Below are 24819 nucleotides of genomic sequence, written 5' to 3' on the forward strand. Positions count from 1 at the left end.
TGTAAGACCAGCCTGGTGCATCTGTCACTGGGAGGGTTGCAGGGTTCGGGTCTGCAGCACCAGCTCACAGTTGCACCGTGATTTATTTCATTCACCATATGGAGGTTGGGCACGTGGACAGTTGGGGTGATGATGACGTAGAGACCAGTTCAGAGGCGTGAAGCCCAAATAAAATTCATTTACAATGATTTTAAAAACGCAGATAAAAGGAGTGTCATTTGAAAGTTCAGAAGTTGGCTAAACTTTAACTTCGAACAAGCTTTTCATAGTAAAAACTGATTTAGGTTTGTTGTATTCAGAGTTTTAGTCTGTTAAACGTTTCCAGCAAACTGAAAGAGTTACTGATCATTGTTCCAAACAGCGCTTCAGGCGAAGAACAGCACGTGTACAAGGCAGCAAAATGGAAAGGAAACATGAAAAATGTTTAATGCTTGGAAAAAATAAACCAAACTAAATGGAATACATAAATAATAAGCTGGAACGGAGACGTGGAACATCATCACGAGCGCGGTTTCTCTCCACAAACAACGAGGTCGAAGCGTCTGTTGGATTACAGCCCGTTAGCCATGTCGGTGCTAAAGGTGCGTCGTGCTTCAGAGGTGGCACATTAGCTGCCAGTGACGGACCTGTCTCACCTCATCCGTCTGGTTCTCTGCCACAAAGTTTGATTTCCCTGCAGCCACGTTCACAACCACGTCTCAACTGCTAAAGGTAGCGAAGAGCTGAGGGGTCTCAGTGGGCGGCGGAGGAGTGCATTATGTCGGCACCAAGCTTCTTTACCTGAAGAAAGAAGAGTGAGGACGCCATCTCCACGCATCCAGACACATCTCTGAAATGTGTCTGGATGCTGCTTCTCTTTTAGTCCATCAGAATGAAACTTGTAGCTGGGAGTCCAGAGGAGACACGCTGCTATGCAACCCAGCACACAGGTGGACGGCGACTGATGCCATTGATCAAACACACAAAAGGGAATATTTAATGTGATGGCTCACAAAGCAACAAAGCCAAACGGGAATGAGGCGGGAAATCTGCACTCGTCAGCGAAAACGAAGTGCCTTTCTGCACTTTTAAAACATGAAAATCACCACTCCTCCGGTAGGATTCCAGCCTCGGACGAGCCACGCTGCTTCTCTTTCCTCACATAATGCAGCAACTCTCTGCTGTTCAGCAAACACACACATATAGCAACACACACACATATAGCAACACACTCACATATGGCAACACACACACATATAGCAAACACACACATATAGCAACACACTCACATATGGCAACACACACATATAGCAAACACACACATATGGCAACAAACACACATATAGCAACACACACATATAGCAACACATACACATATAGCAACACACACACACATATAGCAACACACACATATAGCAAACACACACATATAGCAACACACACACATATAGCAACACACACATATAGCAACACATACACATAGCAACACACATACATATAGCTACACACACATATAGCAACACACATACATATAGCAACACACATACATATAGCAACACGCATACATATAGCAACACACACACATATAGCAACACACACACATATAGCAACACACACATATAGCAACACACATACATATAGCAACACACACACATATAGCAACACACACACATATAGCAACACACACACATATAGCAACACACACATATAGCAACACACATACATATAGCAACACACACACATATAGCAACACACACATATAGCAACACACATACATATAGCTACACACACATATAGCAACACACACACATATAGCAACACACATACATAGAGCAACACACACATATAGCAACACACACACATATAGCAACACACATACATATAGCAACACACACATATAGCAACACACACACATATAGCTACACACACATATAGCAACACACACACATATAGCAACACACATACATATAGCAACACACACACATATAGCAACACACACACATATAGCAACACACACACATATAGCTACACACACATATAGCAGCACACACATATAGCTACACACACATATAGCAACACACACACATATAGCAACACACACACATATAGCAACACACACACATATAGCTACACACACACATATAGTAACACACACACATATAGTAACACACACATATACCAACACACACACATATAGCAATACACACACATATAGCAACACACACACATATAGCAACACACACATATAGCAACACACACACATATAGCAACACACACATATAGCAACACACACATATAGCTACACACACATATAGTAACACACACATATAGCAACACACACACATATAGCAACACACACACATATAGCTACACATACATATAGCAACACACACATATAGCAACACACACACATATAGCAACACACACATATAGCAACACACACATATAGCAACACACACACATATAGCAACACACACACATATAGCTACACACACACATATAGCTACACAAACATAGAGCAACACACACACATATAGCTACACACACACATATAGCAACACACACACATATAGCAACACACACATATAGCAACACACACACATATAGCTACACACACATATAGCAACACACACATATAGCAACACACACACATATAGCAACACACACACATATAGCTACACACACATATAGCAACACACACACATATAGCTACACACACACATATAGCAACACACACATATAGCAACACACACATATAGCAACACACACATATAGCTACACACACATATAGCAAGACACACACATATATAACTTTAATATAGGTCATCATAAAAGCAGCAGAGGCGACCCGACGCAGAGCTCATAAAATCTGCTTCAGCCTGGCGTTTCTCAGATGCAGCAAGCAGAGAAGCATCGATCTGCATCCAGCCTGAGGCCACCTGGTCACTGCTGTGTGGGGTGGGTGACCTGGAGCATGGGGGGGGGGGGGGGGGGGGGGTAGACCCGTAGCATGAAACTCTTCATGTTGTGGTGTAGGACAAACAAGGACCCAAGTGCAGATTGGATGTGGATACTAGGACAGGTTTATTGTTCTCCTGGGCAGAATGGTAGGTGGCCAGGCAGGCAGGTTGGCGGGCAGGCAGGCTGGTTGGCGGGCAGGCAGGCAAGAATCATGCACACAGATGAAACAACAATCAGGCGATGACTGGTGAACTGAGCTGGCCTTTTATCTTGCTGCTGCTGATTTCCCGATGAGAACCTGGTGTGGACTTGATTGCCAGGGAAACAGGCACACCCACTGCAGCACAGGTCAGAGCAGGAACCACAACAGTACCCCCCCCCTCCACGGGAGCCACCGGGCGACCGAAACTTCTCCGGATGAGCATGACGAAAATCCCGGACCAGGGATGCATCCAGAATAAATGAGCGCGGAACCCAGGCACGCTCCTCAGGACCACACCCCTCCCAGTCCACCAGAAACTGGAAGCCACGACCCCAACGCCGCACATCCAGGAGACGCCGGACAGAATAGGCAGGGCGACCCGCCACAAGCCGGGCGGGAGGAGGGGGTCTGGAAGGAGGGACGAGAGGACTAGAGGAAAGAGGCTTGAGTTGGGAGACATGGAAAGAAGGGTGGACTCTCATGGAACTGGGGAGTTTCAGTTTGACCACGGTGGGATTAATGATCCGCTCAACCTCAAAAGGACCCAAAAAGCGGGGGGCCAACTTCTTGGCAACAGTACGCAATGGAATGTTCTTTGCTGATAACCAAACCTTTTGGCCAGGTGCGTAATGGGGTCCAGGAGTCCGATGACGATCCGCCATGCGGCGGGTACGTACGGAGGCACGAAGGAGCGCAGTTCGAGCCTTCCTCCAAATCCGTCGGCAGCGGCGGATGTGTAGCTGGACCGACGGCACAGAAACCTCCTCCTCCTGTGCTGGAAACAGGGGCGGCTGATATCCCAGGGAGCATTCGAAAGGTGATAAGCCTGAAGCAGAAGAGGTAAGGGAGTTGTGAGCATACTCTACCCAGTCCAGATGGTCACACCAGGAGGAGGGGTTGGACTCAGCCACACATCTCAGGGCAGTTTCCAGATCCTGATTAGACCTCTCAGCCTGGCCATTGGTCTGGGGATGGAAACCAGACGACAGGCTCACAGTGGCCCCGAGTGAGTGACAAAACGACTTCCATACCTGGGATGTAAATTGGGGTCCTCTGTCTGATACTATGTCTGTGGGCAGACCATGGAGCCGAAAGATATGATGAACAAGTAAGTTGGCTGTCTCCTTGGCAGTAGGAAGTTTGGGAAGGGCAATAAAGTGAACAGCTTTGGAAAAGCGATCAACTGTGAGGATGGTGGTGTTACCTCTTGAGGCTGGAAGACCAGTGACGAAGTCCAGAGCAATGTGCGACCAGGGTCTGCTTGGAACAGGTAATGGACGAAGAAATCCCGCAGGTGGCTGATGCGATGACTTACTGCGTGCACACGTCGTACAGGCTGCAACAAACTCCCGGACATCTTTATCCATTGTGGGCCACCAGAATCTGCGTCTCAGAAAAGAAAGTGTTCGCACAGAACCAGGGTGGCATGCTAGGCGGGAGGAATGTCCCCACTGGAGGACTTGGGAACGTACAGAATTGGGGACATAAAGGCGGTTACGGGGACCTGTGCCAGGGTCAGGCTGTTGCTGTTGGGCCTCTCTAACCCTGTCCTCCACCTCCCAGGAAACAGCGGCTACAACACAGGTTGCAGGTAAGATGGTATCAGGTGAAACTGCAGTCTTGGGTGGAAATTGGCGAGAGAGAGAGTCCGGTTTCTGGTTTTTGGACCCAGGTCTGTATGACAGCGTGAAGTGGAATCGATTGAAGAAAAGAGACCAACGGGCCTGTCGGGGATTCATTTGTCTAGCAGACTGTAGGTATTCCAGGTTCTTATGGTCAGTCCAGATGAGGAATGGCACTCTGGATCCCTCCAACCAATGGCGCCACTGCTCCAGGGCGAGTTTGATGGCTAAGAGTTCCCTATCACCGACATGGTAGTTCTGCTCAGCTGGTGTTAGACGTCGAGAGAAAAAGGCACAAGGATGTAACTTCTGAGACTCTGGGGATCGTTGGGACAAGACAGCTCCAACGCCGACATCTGAAGCATCAACCTCCACCACAAATTGATGGTTGAGATCAGGGTGGAGGAGGACAGGAGCAGTGGTGAATAGATCCTTTAACTTGACAAAAGCCTGAGCCGCCGGCTCAGACCAGACAAATGGGACTGTAGGCGATGTAAGTCTTGTCAGGGGAGCTGCGATGCGGCTATAATTGCAAATGAATCTGCGATAAAAATTAGCAAAACCCAAGAAACGTTGCAGCTGCTTGACAGAAGTTGGGACTGGCCATTTGGTAACAGCTTTGACCTTCTCAGGATCTGCTCGGACCTGCCCACTCTCAAAAATGTATCCGAGAAAAGAAACAGTGTTCTTATGAAAATCACACTTCTCGGCCTTAACGAATAGGCGATTCTCCAGAAGTCTCTGCAGGACTTGTCGGACATGTTGTATATGTTCGGCGAGGTTGTGGGAAAAGATGAGGATATCGTCTAAATAGACGAAAACAAAACGGTTCAGGAAGTCTCTCAGCACATCATTAACTAAGGCTTGGAAAACAGCAGGGGCATTACAAAGTCCAAAAGGCATGACTCGATACTCAAAATGGCCGAGTGGGGTCTTGAAGGCTGTCTTCCACTCATCTCCCTCTTTTATCCTGACCAGATGATATGCGTTGCGGAGATCTAGCTTTGTGAAGATTGCTGAGCCATGGAGAGAGTTGAAGGCAGACTCAAGAAGTGGCAGAGGATACTTATTCTTTATGGTTATAGCATTTAATCTCCGGTAGTCAATACAAGGCCGAAGAGAACCATCCTTCTTAGATACAAAGAAAAAACCTGCGCCAACAGGGGAAGAAGAAGGTCTAATTAAACCAGCAGCCAGCGAATCCGAAATATATTTCTCCATGGCCTCAGTCTCTGGCTTAGAAAGATTGTACAGACGACTGGCTGGCAACGGAGCCCCAGGTAACAAGTCTATGGCGCAGTCATATGGTCGGTGAGGAGGAAGAGAAAGGGCCCTCTCTTTACTGAACACCTCAGCGAGGTCATGGTAGGCTAGAGGAATGTCTGACAAATCCTTAGAAGTGGGGCAATGACTGGTAGTGGTTATACCAGATGGGACGGCAGAGTGAAGACAAGTTGCATGACAATAAGAACTCCAGTTAATAATCCTCCCAGTAGTCCAATCCAGATGGGGATTGTGTAACGATAACCAGGGGTGTCCTAAAACCAGGGGTGAATCTGGTGAGTTTACAACAAAGAAACTAATAAACTCCTGGTGATTTCCCGAAACAATTTGTTTAACCGGAACAGACTCTTGGGTGATGGAGTAAAGAATGCTACCATCCAGAGCCCGGGCGGAAACAGGAGGGAAGAGAGATTCTAGGTCTAGATTAATCCTTGCAGCCCATTCCTTGTCAATAAAGTTTGCTTCAGCTCCAGAATCCACTAAAGCCTGTACTGGATGAGAGAAACCCTTGACATATAGCACCGCTGGAATGAGTGTCTTTGTGTGGGGAATTACCTTTGGAGTGGTGGTCGTCAGTACTCCCACAGCTACTGACGACCCAGATCTTTTGGCCGTTCTGTGCAGACAGCTCTCTGGTGTCCTGGTCTTCCACAATAAAAACAAACGCCGGTGTCCCTCCTCCTCTGTCGTTCCTCCGTGGACAGATGAGCTCGGCCCAGCTGCATGGGCTGCTCGGACTGTGTTGTGCTAGGAAGGGAAGGGCGGACCACTCCGATGGTGGAGCCGGGAAAATACAGCTCAGAACGAGTCTGCCGCTCTCTGTCTCTCTCCCGTAAGCGGTTGTCCAGCCTTATTAAGAGGGAAACCAGGTCGTCCAGGGAATCTGATGCATCACGGGTGGCAAGCTCATCCTTAAGCCGGCTGCTTAAACCATTTGTGAAGATTCCACAAAGAGCCTGATCATTCCAGCCCGAATCCGCAGCCGCAGTCCTGAAATCCACAGCAAACTCAGCAACACTCATTTTTCCTTGTCGGAGATTAATCAGCCGCTTAACGGCATCGCCCCCTCTCACTGGATGGTCAAACACCTTCTTCATCTCATCCATAAAAGCTGGATAAGACATGTGCCTGAAACCCTGCCGTTCAAACGCTGCTTCTGCCCATGACAAAGCCTTGCCCTCCAGAAGTCCGATGACGTAGGAGATCTTGGATTTGTCACTGGCATAAGTGATGGGCTTCTGGTCAAACACAAGTGAGCATTGGAGTAAGAACCCTCTACATTTACCCAGATCCCCGGCATAAGGTTTGGGGTCCGGGATGTGTGTCTCTCTTACCGGGGTGGCAGAAGCGGTAGGATGCCTGGATGAGTCAGGAACCTGTTGCTGATCGGGAGCAGGCTGTACCAGACCAGCCACATGACTGGTGAGTTGAGACAACTGCGTAAGGATGGTGTGGTAATTCTGGTCCAAAGTTAGAAGCATCTGCTCATGTCGAGCTAAGTGAGCATTCTGACCGGATAGGGCTTGCTGAAGTTGTCCGGCGGCGCCTTCTGGGTTAGAATCTGCTGGATCCATACCTGATGGCCTGATTGTTCTGTTGTAGTGTAGGACAAACAAGGACCCAAGTGCAGATTGGATGTGGATACTAGGACAGGTTTATTGTTCTCCTGGGCAGAATGGTAGGTGGCCAGGCAGGCAGGTTGGCGGGCAGGCAGGCTGGTTGACGGGCAGGCAGGCAGGTTGGCGGGCAGGCAGGCAGGTTGGCGGGCAGGCAGGCAGGTTGGCGGGCAGGCAGGCAGGTTGACGGGCAGGCAGGCAGGTTGGCGGGCAGGCAGGCAGGTTGGCGGGCAGGCAGGCAGGCAGGCTGGTTGGCGGGCAGGCAGGCAAGAATCATGCACACAGATGAAACAACAATCAGGCGATGACTGGTGAACTGAGCTGGCCTTTTATCTTGCTGCTGCTGCTGATTACCCGATGAGAACCTGGTGTGGACTTGATTGCCAGGGAAACAGGCACACCCACTGCAGCACAGGTCAGAGCAGGAACCACAACACTTCAGCAAAGTCCCCACCAGGTTTCTCCTGCAGCAGTTGTCCGGTGTGTGTGTGTGTGTGTGTGTGGTCAGTAGCAGTCGAATTGATCACGTATCCGAACCTCCAATCGATGTTGGGCTGATCGTTGCGCTGGCGTCCAACGCTGGCGATGCAATGTGACTGTTGTCTTGCCTCCTAGACGCAGCAGAAGTGCATCGCCATCTTTGCTCTTCTCTGCTGCTTTGCGGTGCTGCTGGTGCTCATCTTCTCCTCGGTGGACGTCTGGGGGGACGACGAGGACGGCATCACAGAGGAAAACTGCAGCAGAGACTGCCGGTGAGAGGACATATGTTTAGAACATGCTGGCTTTTTCAGTCACTGATTTCAGCTCTTTGCTTTGTGCAGCAGCTAAGAAGTTGCTGCACATTTCAGAGGAAATCCGTCTCTTGGCACACACAGGTTTTAGAATCTGGTCCGATAGACGCAGGTCGCTGTAGAGCAGGACTTCTTCCCAGAGAGCTGCAGGTTCTCGATGACTTTCACCTGATTGAAACGAAGTGGATCCAGCGGCGTGTTCATCTCTGCTCCGTGACTTTTTAGTGTTTGAAACGAGGAAACCTCTTAAACTCGCTGCTCTGGACCAAACATCGTAAAGACATCCTTCTGATTTCAGCATCGTGCTTGTGGAGAACATTCCAGACGACCTCTCGCTCCACCTGCACGGCAGGTCCCATCTTCCTCTTTCCGTTGGCTTTCACGCGCTGCTGGAACGAGCGCAGCACTCCGTAGAGATGGTGTCGTCTGTCTGGGACCTGAACTCCTGGGAAATGGACCCAGTAGTAAGCGCTGCGCAGCAGGTACGTTCATGGCAGCAGAACAGGAACCTGCTGCTGTCGCTGTGGGTTCTCTTCCAGCTGAGATGTAGGTGTGACTCCAGAAGCTCTTGTAATAACATGCTTCTCTTCCTCAGGGTCGGCTTCTGTTCCACAGACTGCTCGGCTTGAACTCTCGTGGGGTTCGGCTGAAAATTGCCAGCAGCCTGACAAACTCGTCCGAGCTGGAGGCCTTGGCCGCTCACCGTAAGTCAGGCTTTCCGTTTCTTCTCACGCTGCTTTCAACCAGAGTCCAGCTACTGGGATGAGGTTTTCCTACAACTCTGCGTTATCCGTGCAGCTTTCCTGATTTCTGAAGCAGCACCTGCATGAAGCCCATCCAGCAGCTCCACTCCACATGTCAACCTGCCAAACTTTATCATCAAGGTCAACAAAGCCTGAACGTGCAACGCTGTGGCGCCCGGTCCAAGACGTTTCCCCTGCTGCCTGTCTCCATCAGGGCCACACTCCACAGCTCTCTCCTCTCTCTTCATAATGCCACTGCTCTCTTTGCTTCTCACACTCTTCAGATGCAGACGTTCGTTTTGTTAATATGACGGCTTTCACCAGAGGAGGACTGCATTCCTCCTTTTGGATCGTGGATCGGAAGCACATTTACATGGGGAGCGCAGACATGGACTGGAGGTCACTGTCCAAGGTAAATGCCAGCTGCTGGCATGTAGAGAATAAATACGGCTGTCTGGGGGGGTGTTGACTCGTCTTCAGCCGTTTTCACACACGCAGGAATAAAACTGGACAGAAGTTCATCAGGTTTGCTTTATCCGTAGATATTCCAGGGATAGCAGAGTCTCAGATTGCTGCCTGAGGCTTCACAGAGACGTCTTATATCATGTAGTGTGCTCTTCATATCGGAGCTGGAAACAAGGGACCTGTAGGTGGAGGTAGAAGACCAAGCCATGGGGGACCCCCCCGTTTCCACCCCCATGCCGTCGCCGGTAGAAAGCTAACGTCACCATTTCCATCACCAGGATGGATGCCACGTCGTCCCCTCAGACATGAAGCCGATGGCTGCTGTCCGGGTTAGTTAGTGATGTCAACATCAACCATGATGTCATCTTGTCAGTGATTCTGGCCAAAATCATCCCCAACCTAAAAGAATCCCTTTAAAAATATTCCCAGTTTTTATCATACATACAGGATATATAAATACATTTTTTCCTCATTTTCCTCCCAATCATCTCATGATCACTCAGAAAACAGATGTTTTAGTGGTTAACAGGGGAAGATGGATGATAATCTGAATGTTTCATATTTCATACCAGTACAGCCAGTGTGGACAGTGAGAAGCTGTACTGGATCAGAAAACTCATTTTCTCTCTAACTAGTAAAAACTGCAGCTTCTGTCCGACTTGTCTTCCTGTACTTTGCTCTCTGCATCCCTCAGAGGAAAGAACTCGGGGTGGTGGTGTATAACTGCAGCTGCCTGGCCCTGGACCTCCACAGAGTCTTTTCCTTTTACTGGCAGCTCCATGACAGGGACTACATCCCGTCCATCTGGTCCAAGAGAGTTACGGCGCTCTACGGGAAGCATGACGCGCTGGAGCTGCAGCTCAACGCGACCCCCGCCACTGCTTATCTGTCTGTGAGGAACACACACGTTCTTTACTGTGTGCACACGTTAAAATCTCCATGAAATCAGAGTCAGGGTTTTTCTTTTTACCGTAGATTTGTCAACATGAGGATCTGTCTGACACGGACACAAAGTTTTCCTTTTATTCCTCATGCCATTTTCTGGAAGATTGTTTATCAAAAAAGCTCTGGTGGGATACTACACACAGCTCGGTGAGGTTTACTGTTTCCTAATGACGAGCGGATCCGGGTCAGACTCCTGGAGCTGACCAATCAGAGCAGCCCAAGCCAGCGTGGGAATTTCAACATCGACTTCAAAGCTAAAAACTCACTGAAAAACCATATAGTTTGTGTGTTTGAATTGTCTAATTGCTCTTGAGGCATTGCATCCCTGCAGCATTGGTGGTTTCATCTAGAAAAGTTTGATTTGACTCGAGCAGTGATGAGCGGTCTCGGCATCCTGCTGAGGAGCAGACCGTGTCTTCAGCCTGCCTGCTCCTCGGAGCGACACTCATCAGCTGTGTTTGGGGTGTTTATCATCCAGCATGAACTAATGGCACCACGCTGTGGCAGGTTGCTGCCCCCCCAGACAGCTCAACCCCCCCCTGCTCTAGACTGTTTAGTCTAGCTTGACTTTTAGCTAGTTTCTGATGAGGATGGTGACGGCAGCAGCGTCGTGTGGTTTGGAGAGTCGGCGAGGAAAAGGCAGGAGGCAGAGCTGGGTGTGGTAGAGGTTACGGAGGACCTGGACCTGGAGGGGGGCGTGTTACATGTTTGCAGGCATATCCAGAGAAGCCCCGCTGGTCTGAGCATGCCCAGAGGAGGGCTACATCAGTAGAGGAAAGAAGCTTTAGGGGTGAGAGGATGCAGATGCAAGCGAATGTCTTTCTGCAAGGTGACGAGTCTGCAAACGGAGAGGTGCCGCCGTCGCCAAGGAACGGCTTTTAATCATAAAGAATAAATATTTCATAATGAAAATAGTGACATAATGCCCTGCGGCCGTCCACCGCCAGGAGTCAGTGTGGGGGGGCAGATCGTACCCGGCCCACCACAAGCTGTTATTGGTTCTTTTCTTCTTTTATTCCCCCTTTTCCATCTTTGTTCAGTTTTTATTGCTTTTTTTCTCTGGTTATAATCGTCCTTCTCAAGAAGTACGTCGATTACAGAGACTCACAGGCGCCCCCCTCTCAGCCAGAAGCCTCCCCCACAGAGTCACCCCCAGCTGAGCTTTTCTGCATGTAAACGTAACAGTTTTTATCAGTAGGAACCTGTTTCTCTGAGCTGCTTTGACTCTTGCTGACTAGTGCTGTTTCCTGTCTGCAGACCTCTCCAGAACTTTTCTGTGCCAAAGATCGCACCAGAGATGTAGACGCCATCTACCAAGTCATCCAGAGTGCCAAGACGTTTGTCTTCATATCTGTGACAGACTACCTCCCTCTGGTGAAGAGGAGCGTGCGAGGAGTCACGAGGTTCAGTCGCTTTCCAGAGAAATGAAACTTTCATTAGCTGATCGGGGAAAGTAAACATGAAACTTGCCTGACTTGAAGTTAGGAAATGGTTTTATCCAACATTTTAGACCACAAACAGTTAATGTGATCATTTGTTCCAATGTGTGCATCCACAGGTACTGGTCATCTATTGATGAGGTGATCAGAGAGGCAGTGGTGCTCAGAGGGGTCAGAGTTCGCCTGCTGATTAGCTTCTGGAAGAAAACTCATCCCCTCACCTTTAACTTCGCCACCTCCCTCAAGTCTCTGTGCCTGCAGCTTCACAACTGTTCCCTCGACGTGGTACGTGAATGAAACGTCTATTTTACTGAGATTTCACTGATGGTTTTTAATGTCGGACCTTCATTTTTCTCACAGAGGTTTTTCAGCCACAAGGAGCCGACGGACGACTTTCAGCTCGGACTCAACCACAACAAGTACATGGTGACCGACAACGCAGTCTATCTCGGTAGGAAACGGAGATCTGATGGAATATTACGGCTTTTTTAAAGGCATTGTCAGCTGCTTTAATTTAACAAGGAAAAGAAAGTTAACGACACTCAGCGACTTTCCTCAGATTACAGGTTTTAGTCAGTTGTTTCATGTTTCAAGTCAAATGTCTTCTATGCTTAAAATACAGATGAGCAACAAAGTTTATCCAAATAATATTAAAGTGTAAAAAACTTCAGCATAACAGCTGACAGTTAAACGCTGCTCCTTTAAGGTTATAATTCTATACATATCATGTTTATTTACACACTGTCCAGTGTGTTTTTTTTATGTATGTACTGAAATACTTTCTAGTTTTATTCAAACAATGAAGTGCATCCTCATGAATATGTATAGCAACAGACGTAAACATGCCGGATAATCGCCAACAAGCTTGTTTCCATCCGTGCTCCTGAAGCAGGCGAAGGCAGAATATAATCCAACATAACAATGGCGAGTTTGTATAATAGAGGACTAAAACTTAAAATATGACATTAAGATTTAAAGTTGGTTTATTTTTATGCAACATGAAGCTGAAAATGTCCCGTTGAGAGAGAGAACGTTGCAGAATTCCCCGTTCTGTGGGAACTTCTGCTGTCAGGTGGACGTCATCCAGACTGTATTTGTGGTGTTCCGTAGCCGGCAGGACTTAGAGACAGGCGTCAACACCAACCACAACATTTAGACGCCTTCTAGCGTAAATCACAGCATCATCTGCAAACATCCAGACGTCAACACTGGAGCATGCATCGAGTAAGAAACGTCTGCATGGAGAAAACGATGGCGGACCAAGAATTGTCCCCGAGGTGCACCAGTAGGGACGTCAGGGAAGGAGGATCTGACACCATGAACACAGCCGATGAGAAGAGAATTGGTTCGTCAGAAGAAGATGAAAGAGAAAATGGCAGTATGAGTAGCGGTTTTGTTGTTTTTATTGTCCAGATAATATTTCTATCTGTTTTTGTGCAGGAAACCATGACTGGGTTGGGAGTGACTTTGTGATGAATGCCGGAGTTGGACTGGTGATCAAGATGAAAGCTGGTGCTTTGGACAGCGGGGCCACGGTCCTCCAGCACATCAAAGCTGCTTTTGAAAGAGACTGGAGGTCCCGTTATGCTAAGAGTCTACAAGGAAGCAAAGTGGGAAAATCCAGACATTCACAGTGGCCAAAAACTCACTGGGACACCAAGCAGGAAAACGATGAAACAGAACGGCCATGATGGGTCAGAAGGACCCTGTTGTGAGCGCAAACCGCCTCGTGGATTTTACACAAAGCAGAATGTAGACCTCCATTAGTTTTGTCCCTAATTCATAGTGTTCAGTCTCCTTCGGTGTCACTTCGACTCCACTCCCACTAATTCTGCTTAACTGTCTAATCAGCTGTTACGGGCATGAGCTGCTGCATGAACGCTGAAATCTATATTCAATAACAAACTATATGCAATATAACGCCAAAAACCAGTCTGAGCTGTGTGTGGTATCTTCACACGTCCCATTAATATCAGCACATAGGCTTAGTTTTAAAACACTTTGATTGGCGGTCTTGGTTTCAATGGAATCCATGTTTAACGGTGATATAAAGGTTTTAATGCTGCACATCATTCTATTCTATTCTATTCTATTCTATTCTATTCTATTCTATTCTATAGTCATCTAGCAGACGCTTTTATCCGAAGCGACTAACCAATGAGCAGCAGCTGTAATTACATGCACGGCTAAAGAAGTAGCTGTAACTATTCACCTGGTGGAGTTTTCGTCTTGACTGAACTGGTTCCTCGGGTTCGTTCTGCCTGCTGGGAAGTGCAGGATGACCAACACCAGACCAGTTGCTTTGAAACGTGTCTGGTGGTCCTGCGTTCCTGCATGTTTTGTTTTGTCTTTATATTTCACAAATCAGGCAGCAGAACCGTTTGCAGAGACCCGAGGAGAGCATTGTGATGAATCTCCAGTGGCTTTGGTCAGGAAGGCTGCCTGAAGAGGAGATGAATATGAACAACGCTGAGTGTTTTTACTCAACAAATCTTCTGCCTGAAGGGTTCAAAGAGCTTTGCTTTGAGAAATGATCGTCTTGGAAGCATTTCACATCATTTTACTGAACCATGTCTGGGCTGTAAAAGCCCTGAGCATGCAGACAGGCCCCGTCATGAACTGGTTTCCAGTCCCTGGGAGCTACGTTGGCAAACTGGTTCTGGCTTCAGAGAGAAATCAGGTGAGATTTGGTTTAAGAAATGAAAAGACATATTTGCTCTTTTCAAAGTATTTGAGGATAACAAGGTGCCAGTGTGAGCACTGAAGCAGATTTGCCATCTAAAGCTCCCTTTCTGATGTCATTCTGATCATGTGACGCAGGGCTCCGCCGGGTTTACACGAGTCCCTGCTCCAACAAACTTCATTCCAGTGACATGAATCTTCCCAACAGCCTGCCAAGCCTGGTAATGATCCACTGATTTGTGTCAGGTGTGCTGCAGCAGGGAAACATCTGAGATCCTTTGAGGACTAACATTGGTCTGACCTAAAATTCATTTATTATTTTTATTTTTATTTTTTTTATGGATACAGCTGAATGTTTTCGTGTGAACGTTTTTCATGGCCTTGAACATGGAAAATAATGATTTTGCTCAATATAAACAATGCACTGTAGTTTATCTGAAAATATAATAAATTATAATATTTAAAAGTCCTGAACTGTCCTCATTATTATACATTCCCATGACAACAGGAAGTAGTTGCAGTAAAACATGTAAACATGGATGTAAATGTCGTGTAGCCGTTTCCACTCTTTAACTTGCCGTTTTCTTCTTCCTGGAGGGAAGAAGACCCGCTTTCAGAACCGCTCATACATATATATATATATATATATATATATATATATATATATATATATATATATATATATATATATATATATATGTGTATATGTATGTATATATATATATATATATATATATATATATATATATATATATATATATATATATATATATATATATATATATATAAAGAGAGAGATAAAGAGAAAGAAGCTCAGTGTATCAGGAAATGTCCCTCAGCAGTCTAAACCTATAGCAGCATAACTAAGGGATGCTAACCATCCCTAGCTATAGGACTTATCAAAAAGATAAGTCTTCAGCCTAGTCTTAAAGGTGGGGAGGGTGTCTGCTTCCCTAACACTAACTGGGAGCTTATTCCATAAGAGAGGGGCCTGATAACCAAAGGCTCTGCCTCCTGCTCGGCTCTTTGAGACTCTAGGAACCACAAGTAAGCCTGCAGTCTGCGAACGAAGTACTCTGCTTGGTATATAAGGAACAATGAGGTCTTTGATATATAATGGTGCCTGGTTGTGGAGGGCTTTATATGTAAGGAGAAGGATTTTAAATTCTATTCTAGATTCAACAGGCAGCCAATGAAGAGAGGCTAAAACTGGAGAAATATGATCTCTCCTGCTGGTTCTGGTCAGGACTCTGGCTGCAGAATTCTGGATCAGCTGAAGGCTTTTCAGGGCATATTTAGGACAGTCCAGTAATAGAGAGTTACAGTAATCTAGTCTCGAAGTAACAAAAGCGTGAACCAGTTTTTCTGCATCACTCTGAGACAGAATGTCCCTAATTTTGGCTATATTACGTAAATGAAAGAAGGCTGTTTTAGTAACCTGCTTAATATGTGGGCCAAAGGACAGGTCAGGGTCAAATATTACTCCAAGGTTTCTCACTGTAGCACTGGAAGCTAAAGTAATGCCATCCAGGTTCATTACAAAACCGGAAAATTTAGCTCTGAGTTTTTCAGATCCAATGAGAATTACTTCAGTCTTATCTGAGTTTAAGAGGAGAAAATTTCTAGACATCCAAGTCTTTATGTCTATGAGACTATTTTGTAGTCTATTTTGTATCGGGCTGATTTGTTTCATCTGGTTTAAAGGATAAGTATATTTGAGTATCATCTGCATAACATCATAGAGGTCGGCTCATCGACCTCTATGATGACGACCAACCTAGGCATGAATGTTCCCTTGCCCGGACGCGGGTTACTGGGACCCCCCTCTGGAGCCAGGCCTGGAGGTGGGGTACAAGAGCGAGCGTCTGGTGGCCGGGCCTTCGCCCATTGGGCCCGTTCGGGCTCAGCCCGAAAGGGTTACATGGGCCCCACCTCCCGTGGGCTCACCATGTGCGGGAGGAGCCGTAGGGGTCGGGTGCAGTGTGAGCTGGGCGGCAGCAAGGGGCGGGGACCCTGGCGGTCCGATCCCCGGCTGCAGAAGCTGGCTCTAGGGACGTGGAACGTCACCTCTCTGGTGGGGAAGGAGCCTGAGCTGGTGCGCGAGGTTGAGCGGTTCCGGCTAGATATAGTTGGACTCACCTCGACGCATGGCTTGGGCTCTGGAACCAGAACCCTCGAAAGGGGCTGGACTTTCTTCCACTCTGGAGTTGCTCATGGTGAGAGGCGCCGAGCAGGTGTGGGCATTCTCATCAGCCCCCAGCTTGGTGCCTGCACGTTGGGGTTTACCCCGGTGGATGAAAGGGTAGTTTCCCTCCGCCTCCGGGTGGGGGGATGGGTCCTGACTGTTGTCTGTGCTTATGCACCGAACAGCAGTTCAGAGTACCCACCCTTTCTGGAGTCCTTGGAGGGAGTGGTGGAGGGTGCTCCTTCTGGGGACTCCATTGTTCTGCTGGGGGACTTCAATGCTCACATGGGCAATGACAGTGAGACCTGGAGGGGAGTGATTGGGAGGCATGGTCCCCCCCCCTGAACCCAAATGGTGTTTTGTTATTGGACTTCTGTGCTCGTCATGGATTGTCCATAACGAACACCATGTTCCAGCATAAGAGTGTCCATATGTACACCTGGCATCAGGATTCCCTGGGCCGCAGTTCAACGATCGATTTTGTAGTCGTATCGTCGGACCTGCGGCCACATGCCTTGGACACTCGGGTGAAGAGGGGGGCGGAGCTTCAACTGATCACCACCTGGTGGTGAGTTGGCTCAGATGGTGGGGGAGGAAGCCGGTCAGATCTGGCAGGCCCAAACGTGTTGTGAGGGTCTGCTGGGAACGTCTGGCTGAGTCCCCCGTCAGAGCGAGCTTCAATTCCCACCTTCAGCAGAGCTTCAACCATGTCCCGAGTGAGGCGGGGGACATTGAGTCCGAATGGGCTGTGTTCCGTGCCTCTATTGCTGAGGCGGCTGGCCGGAGCTGTGGCTGTAAGGTCGTTGGTGCCTGTCGTGGTGGTAATCCCAGGACTCGTTGGTGGACACCAGCAGTGAGGGATGCCGTCAAGCTGAAGAAGGAGTCCTATCGGGCCTTCTTGGCCTGTGGGACTCTGGAGGCAGCTGATGGGTACCGACAGGCTAAGCAGCATGTGGCTTCGGCTGTTGCCGAGGCAAAAACTCGGGCATGGGAGGAGTTCGGCGAGGCCATGGAGAAAGATTCCGGATGGCTTCGAGGAGATTCTGGTCCACCGTCCGGCGGCTCAGGAGGGGGAAGCAGTGCTCCGTCAACACTGTATACAGTGGAGATGGGGAGCTGCTGACCTCAACTCGGGACGTTGTGGGTCGGTGGAAGGAATACTTCGAAGACCTCCTCAATCCTACCAACACGTCTTCCGATGAGGAAGCAGAGCTGGGGGACTCAGGGGTGGACTCTCCTATCTCTGGGGCTGAAGTCGCTGAGGTGGTTAAAAAGCTCCTTGGCGGTAAGGCCCCGGGGGTGGATGAGATCCGCCCGGAGTTCCTTAAGGCTCTGGATGCTGTGGGGCTGTCCTGGCTGACACGCCTCTGCAGCATCGCGTGGACATCGGGGACAGTACCGCTGGACTGGCAGACTGGGGTGGTGGTCCCCCTTTTTAAGAAGGGGGACCGGAGGGTGTGTTCCAATTACAGGGAATCACACTCCTCAGCCTCCCTGGTAAGGTCTATTCAGGGGTCCTGGAGAGGAGGGTCCGCCGATAGTCGAATCTCGGATTGAGGAGGAGCAGTGTGGCTTTCGTCCTGGTCGCGGAACAGTGGACCAGCTCTATACCCTCTTTGGGGTCCTGGAGGGGGCATGGGAGTTTGCCCAACCAGTCTACATGTGCTTTGTGGACCTGGAGAAGGCATTCGACTGTGTCCCCCAGGGGCTCCTGTGGGGGGTACTCCGGGAGTATGGGGTACCGGACCCCCTTGTAAGGGCTGTCCGGTCCCTGTACGACAGGTGTCAGAGCTTGGTCCACATTGCCGGTAGTAAGTCGGATTCGTTTCCGGTGAGGGTTGGACTCCGCCAAGGCTGCCTTTTATCACCGATTCTGTTCATAACTTATATGGACAGAATTTCTAGGCGCAGCCGAGGTGTTGAGGGGATCCAGCTTGGTGGCCTCAGGATTGGGTCCCTGCTTTTTGCAGATAACGTGGTCCTGTTGGCTTCATCTGGTCGTGATCTCCAGCTCTCACTTGAGCGATTTGCGGCCGAGTGTGAAGAGGCCGGGATGAGAATCAGCACCTCCAAATCTGAGACCATGGTCCTCAGCCGGAATAGGGTGGATTGCCCTCTCCGGGTCGGGAGTGAGGTCCTGCCTCAAGTGGAGGAGTTTGGGGTCTTGTCCACGAGTGAGGGAAGGATGGAGCGCAAGATCGATAGACGGATCGGTGCGGCGTCTGCAGTAATGCGGACTCTGCACCGGTCTGTCGTGGTGAAGAAGGAGCTGAGCCAGAAGGCGAAGCTCTCCATTTACCAGTCGATCTACGTTCCTACCCTCACCTATGGTCATGAGCTGTGGGTCGTGACCGAAAGAAGGAGATCTCGTATACAGGCGGATGAAATGGGTTTCCTCCGCAGGGTGGCCGGGCTCTCCCTTAGAGATAGGGTGAGGAGCTCGGTCATCCGGGAGGAGATCAGAGTAGAGCCGCTGCTCCTCCGCATCGAGAGGAACCAGTTGAGGTGGCTCGGGCATCTGGTCAGGATGCCTCCTGGACCTCCCTGGTGAGGTGTTCCAGGCACGTCCCTCTGGGAGGAGACCCCGGGGAAGACCCAGGACACGCTGGAGGGATTATATCTCTCAGCTGGCCTGGGAACGCCTCGGGATCCCCCCCGCAGAGTTGGCAAATGTGGCTGGGGAGAGGGAAGTCTGGGCTTCCCTGCTTAGGCTGCTGCCCCCGCGACCCGACCGGGAATAAGCGGCAGAAGATGAAGATGAAGATGAAGATCTGCATAACAATGAAAGTTTATTCCATGCTGTCTAATAATTTTGCCTAAAGGGAGCATATATAGCGTGAAGAGTATTGGTCCAAGTACAGAACCTTGAGGAACTCCATGACTTACTGTAATTTGTGAGGAAGACTTGTCATTTACAGGAACGAACTGAAGTCTATCAGATAAATATGATTTAAACCAGCTTAACGCTGTACCTGTAATTCCAATCACCTGTTCTAGTCTCTGTAACAGAATGTTATGATCGACTGTATCAAATGCAGCACTAAGATCAAGCAAGATAAGTACGGACACAAGTCCTTTGTCTGAGGCCATAAGAAGGTCATTAGTAACTTTCACCAATGCTGTCTCAGTGCTATGATGAGCTCTAAATCCTGACTGAAACTCCTCGCATAAATTATTTCTGCTCAGGTGGGCATGTAGCTGAGCTGAAACTATTTTCTCCAGAATTTTGGACATAAACGGGAGATTAGATATAGGTCTATAATTTGCTATCACCTCTGGATCCAGAGATTGCTTTTTAAGTAAAGGCTTGATTCCAGCAGTTTTAAATGATTGTGGTACATATCCTGTCACTAAAGACATATTGATAAGATTTAGTAGTGATGTATTAATTAAAGGGAAAATGTCCTTAAAGAGGCTCGTTGGGAGAGGGTCTAAGATACAGGTGGATGGTTTAGATGAAGCTATTATTTTAGTTAATTCAGAGGGTTGGACAGGACAGAAACTATTTAGACACAAGTCAGATCCTGGTTCTAAGGATGCTTCGGAGACCACAACAGGCTCAACATTATAGGTAGAAGGAAGAATATTGTGGATTTGATCTCTAATAGTATAGTATAGATAGATAGATAGATAGATAAATATGTATATATATTTTATATTTATATATATATATATATATATATATATATATATATATATATATATATATATATATATATATATATATATATTTCATTCATAAAATTAACACGTGTGTATAATATTATGTGAAAAGAAAAAAAAAAAGAAAGAGAAGAAAAAGAAAAGGTGAATTTGTTCACATTCCATGACATCAGTCTCAGCTCTGGATGTTTGAAGGATGGAAAGGTGATGTTTAGTCGAGTCAAAGGCTGGTATAATGGACCAAAGACCAGAGAAACCACGAGGCGCCCAGTTCAGAAAGAGAAGGGAAGAAGAGAAACACCCTATGAGTGACGTCATTATGAATGTAATGAAACACTTTTTATTGTCCTCTTGCTAACATGTTGCTTCTTAACCACAGAATATATTAGTTTGTGTTTCATGTGTTTATGAATAACTTTTAGTGTGGTATGCTTAGTTAATAATAGGATGTTAACAAACTATGATTTGTGCATTATTACGGTTTATTTTATTTGGGTAACTGATGCATGTTAAGTATAATCAAACTTACATATTGTATCTTATTTGTAAATTCAGGGGCACTTCTGAAATATTTTAGAGCAGCTCCGGCTGGCCAAATAGTCCAATATGTCACAGGAGTGTCTCACTGGTTGCCATCATCAGCAGCAATCATACAACTGAACAACAGATACAATAAGATGATGTAAATGATGACTTTTGCATCGTCAAAGGTCAGAAAAGTCAGGTTTTAGATTACACGAGCTCCTTCATGTGGTCCAGCACTGCCTGATGACCCAAACACATTTTAACGCACGTTGTCAATAGTTTAAAACAACTGTTGCATTAAATTTATATTTAATAACATAAATGATATAATATCCATGTTGTGTGTGTGTGTGTGTGTATGTGTGTGTGTGTGTGTGTGTGTGTGCGTGCGTGCGTGATGGGTGCAGGACTAGCCAGGACCGCCTCTGAAGTGCTACAGTTTGCATTGATTCATTGTGAACAAATTAAAAGCCAAACACACATAATTTATTGGCAATAATGAGGTTTATTAAATGACGCAACGTGAAAGACTGACGTGACGTGGACAGCCTGGAGGGTTAGCAGCTGTAATGCCTCCTGTTGCCACCAGGTGGCGCTGTTGCCGCAGCTTTGCTCAGTAAACAGCATGTTCAGCATGGCGGGCTCGTTTTCTGTCAAAACTTTTTATTTTAGAGAAACTAAGACTTTGGCTCTTTATGAAATGTGTTAAATGTTTGTTATTAGAACTTATTTGTGTTTTTCTCCTCGTGTTTTCATTTATCTAGCCGTTGGTCGGTCGCCATGGTAACGGATTAAAGGCAGATATTTCTGCAGCAGATGAGAAACACGAACTTTCAGATCGCAGATATTTCACTTCATCAAGGAGGAAGTGTGTATGTGTGTGTGTAATACCTGGAGTACATCAGCGCTGTGTGTGAGACGAGCCTGGGGAGGAGGAGGAGGAGGAAGAGGAGGAGGAGGGGCTTGGGACGATTGACGCCAGAAACCTTTGCAGCAAAGGACCAGGGAGGATGTCCAGTGTGTGTGTGTGTGAGTGTGTGTGTCTCCAGCCCTTTAAACTTGCAGGTCTGGTGAGTCTGTGAGTGAAAGCCAGACTGGATGGGACTGGTGGAGGTAAAAACTGGAACCATCAACCTTTCTGCTGCTGAAGCGGATCAGATCTGCTGAGGATGCAAGGTGGAGCTTTTCTGCCCAGTCTGGACCAGTTCATGCTGAGCCCACTGGTCACTTGGGTAAGTGATGACGTAGCGTAGCTCCTTCTGCACGGGGACTGGGAGGCAGCTCCCAGTTAAACCAGTATGACCTTCCTGTAGGTGAAGACTTTTGTTCCAGATCATGGGAGCGCGCTGGACTTTCCAGAACTGGTGGATGGAGTCTTGCTGAACGACATCATGGCTCAGATGTAAGTCTCTGTTTGGGTTTCATGGGTCTCATTCAGCCGGAATCTGGGTCAAAGCCTCCTCCTTCATGTACATGTACATATCTGTCGTGTACATGTACATATATGTCGTGTACATAAACATATATGTTGTGTACATGTACATATACAGCATGTACATGTACATATATGTCGTGTACATGTACATATACGGCGTGTACATGTACATATATGTCGTGTACATGTACATATATGTCGTGTACATAAACATATATGTTGTGTACATGTACATATACGGCGTGTACATGTACATATATGTCGTGTACATGTACATATATGTCGTGTACATAAACATATATGTTGTGTACATGTACATATATGTCGTGTACATGTACATATATATCGTGTACATGTACATATATGTCGTGTACATGTACATATATATCGTGTACATGTACATATACGGCGTGTACATGTACGTATAAAGCGTGTACATGTACATATACGTCGTGTACATGTACGTATACAGCGTGTACATGTACGTATACAGCGTGTACATGTACGTATACAGCGTGTACATGTACGTATACAGCGTGTAAATGTACGTATACAGCGTGTACATGTACGTATACAGCGTGTACATGTACGTATACAGCGTGTAAATGTACGTATACAGCGTGTACATGTACGTATACAGCGTGTACATGTACGTATACAGCGTGTACATGTACGTATACAGCGTGTACATGTACGTATACAGCGTGCACATGTACGTATACAGCGTGTACATGTACGTATACAGCGTGTACATGTACGTATACAGCGTGTAAATGTACGTACACAGCGTGTACATGTACGTATACAGCGTGTACATGTACGTATACAGCGTGTACATGTACGTATACAGCGTGTACATGTACGTATACAGCGTGTCAGCCAGTTTGTCCCCGGCTGCAGACTCTACATGTAACTTCCTCGTTACTTCTATGAACTTATCAGACAACACGCCAGTTATCTGAGAGTGGAGAACATGAAGACCAAAACGATCTGCTACAGCATAGAGGATGCTGTGGGGACCCCCCCACCCCCCCTTGCCAAACCTCAGCTGTTTCTCCTGCAGTTTTACAGCAGAATGTCAGAAGCTGCGAAGGAAGCAGAATGATCTGGGCTTGTTGGTGATTCTGTCTGCAGTGTCCATTCATCCCCCGTGGGCACGACTCCACCAGCAAAACAAAGCCGTACGGGGGGGTTAGGGTTGGGGGGGGGTAATCTCCCGGATTGGGAGAGCCTCCAGGATTAGGGTCTGGTTTGTCGTTCCAGTGGGAAACAGATGGAAGGCAGCCAGAGTCCAGAGACGGGAAAGCAGCATGGATGGGTGTCTGCTTTGCTTGTTCCTGTGCGGACCGGACCGGACCGGAGTGGACCGGACCGGAGTGGACCGGCCCGGAGTGGACTGGACCGGAGTGGACTGGACCAGACTGGACCGGCCCAGACCGGACCGGCCCGGAGTGGACTGGACCAGACTGGACCGGCCCAGACCGGACCGGCCCGGAGTGGACTGGACCAGACTGGACCAGCCCAGACCGAACTGGCCCGGGCCGGAGTGGACCAGACCGGAGTGGACCGGCCCGGAGTGGACTGGACCGGAGTGGACCGGCCCGGGGTGGACTGGACCAGACTGGACCGGCCAAGACCGGACCGGCCCGGAGTGGACTGGACCAGACCGGACCAGCCCAGACCGAACCGGCCCGGGCCGGAGTGGACCAGACCGGACTGGACCAGACCGGACCGTGTAAACGGTGGTTCCGGCTGCATCCAGGAGCCCGTCTCCATGTCCATCCTCCAAGCAGCATATAACATATAATGTCTTTCTGCTTCCATCATCTGCAGCTCCCCCTCGGCTGCTCCTCAGAGGGGCTTCAAGGTCTGCCGGGATCCCAGTCAGAGGATCCACAACCTCAGCTGTCTTGTTCAGCAAATCAGTGCGTTTTATCTGGTGAGTTTCTGGACTCTTCTTCCTTTCTCTGATTCCTGAGCTTCATGTGACACAAAACATTTCAAAGCTTCACAGTCAAGGCTTTGAGTCTCTAAATCTGATGAATTTGGTTTTTTCCTCCAACTCCGTGTCATGCACGCTCCTGCGTGACGCGTGTCCCAGTGCATCATGTTGCCCTTCTTAAGATGTGTGGCCTAAATATCAGCATGTTGACATCTGTGTAATCAGCCAGCGGAGTAAAGCTGCAGCAACAGTCGCTCACCAGACTCCTGAGCGACGCCAGCCACGCTCAGATATTCTGTCTGCCGGAGTAACTGTGTGCAGTTTGAGCTGAGATTTCAGA

General features: G+C 48.0%; 2 protein-coding genes across 2 annotated transcripts in view; both read left to right on the forward strand.

Annotated features, from left to right (window-relative positions):
• pld5 (phospholipase D family member 5) overlaps positions 1–13738 on the forward strand; it is a gene marked incomplete at both ends in the record, with an annotated part of 13947 nt that extends 209 nt beyond the window's left edge. Inside the window, 9 exons of the mRNA XM_079265019.1 lie at positions 8280–8416; positions 8754–8937; positions 9051–9159; positions 9483–9610; positions 10358–10555; positions 11866–12011; positions 12167–12332; positions 12408–12498; positions 13488–13738. Coding sequence (XP_079121145.1) covers positions 8280–8416; positions 8754–8937; positions 9051–9159; positions 9483–9610; positions 10358–10555; positions 11866–12011; positions 12167–12332; positions 12408–12498; positions 13488–13738 — 1410 coding nt within the window. The remainder of the gene's footprint in view (positions 1–8279; positions 8417–8753; positions 8938–9050; positions 9160–9482; positions 9611–10357; positions 10556–11865; positions 12012–12166; positions 12333–12407; positions 12499–13487) is intronic.
• Positions 13739–22271: 8533 nt separating this feature from the next.
• LOC306774847 (girdin-like) overlaps positions 22272–24819 on the forward strand; it is a gene marked incomplete at both ends in the record, with an annotated part of 104922 nt that continues 102374 nt past the window's right edge. Inside the window, 3 exons of the mRNA XM_079265020.1 lie at positions 22272–22334; positions 22416–22504; positions 24371–24476. Coding sequence (XP_079121146.1) covers positions 22272–22334; positions 22416–22504; positions 24371–24476 — 258 coding nt within the window. The remainder of the gene's footprint in view (positions 22335–22415; positions 22505–24370; positions 24477–24819) is intronic.

The sequence above is a fragment of the Telmatherina bonti genome (genome assembly GCF_933228915.1).
Source record: "Telmatherina bonti genome assembly, chromosome: 3".
NCBI lineage: Eukaryota > Metazoa > Chordata > Actinopteri > Atheriniformes > Telmatherinidae > Telmatherina > Telmatherina bonti.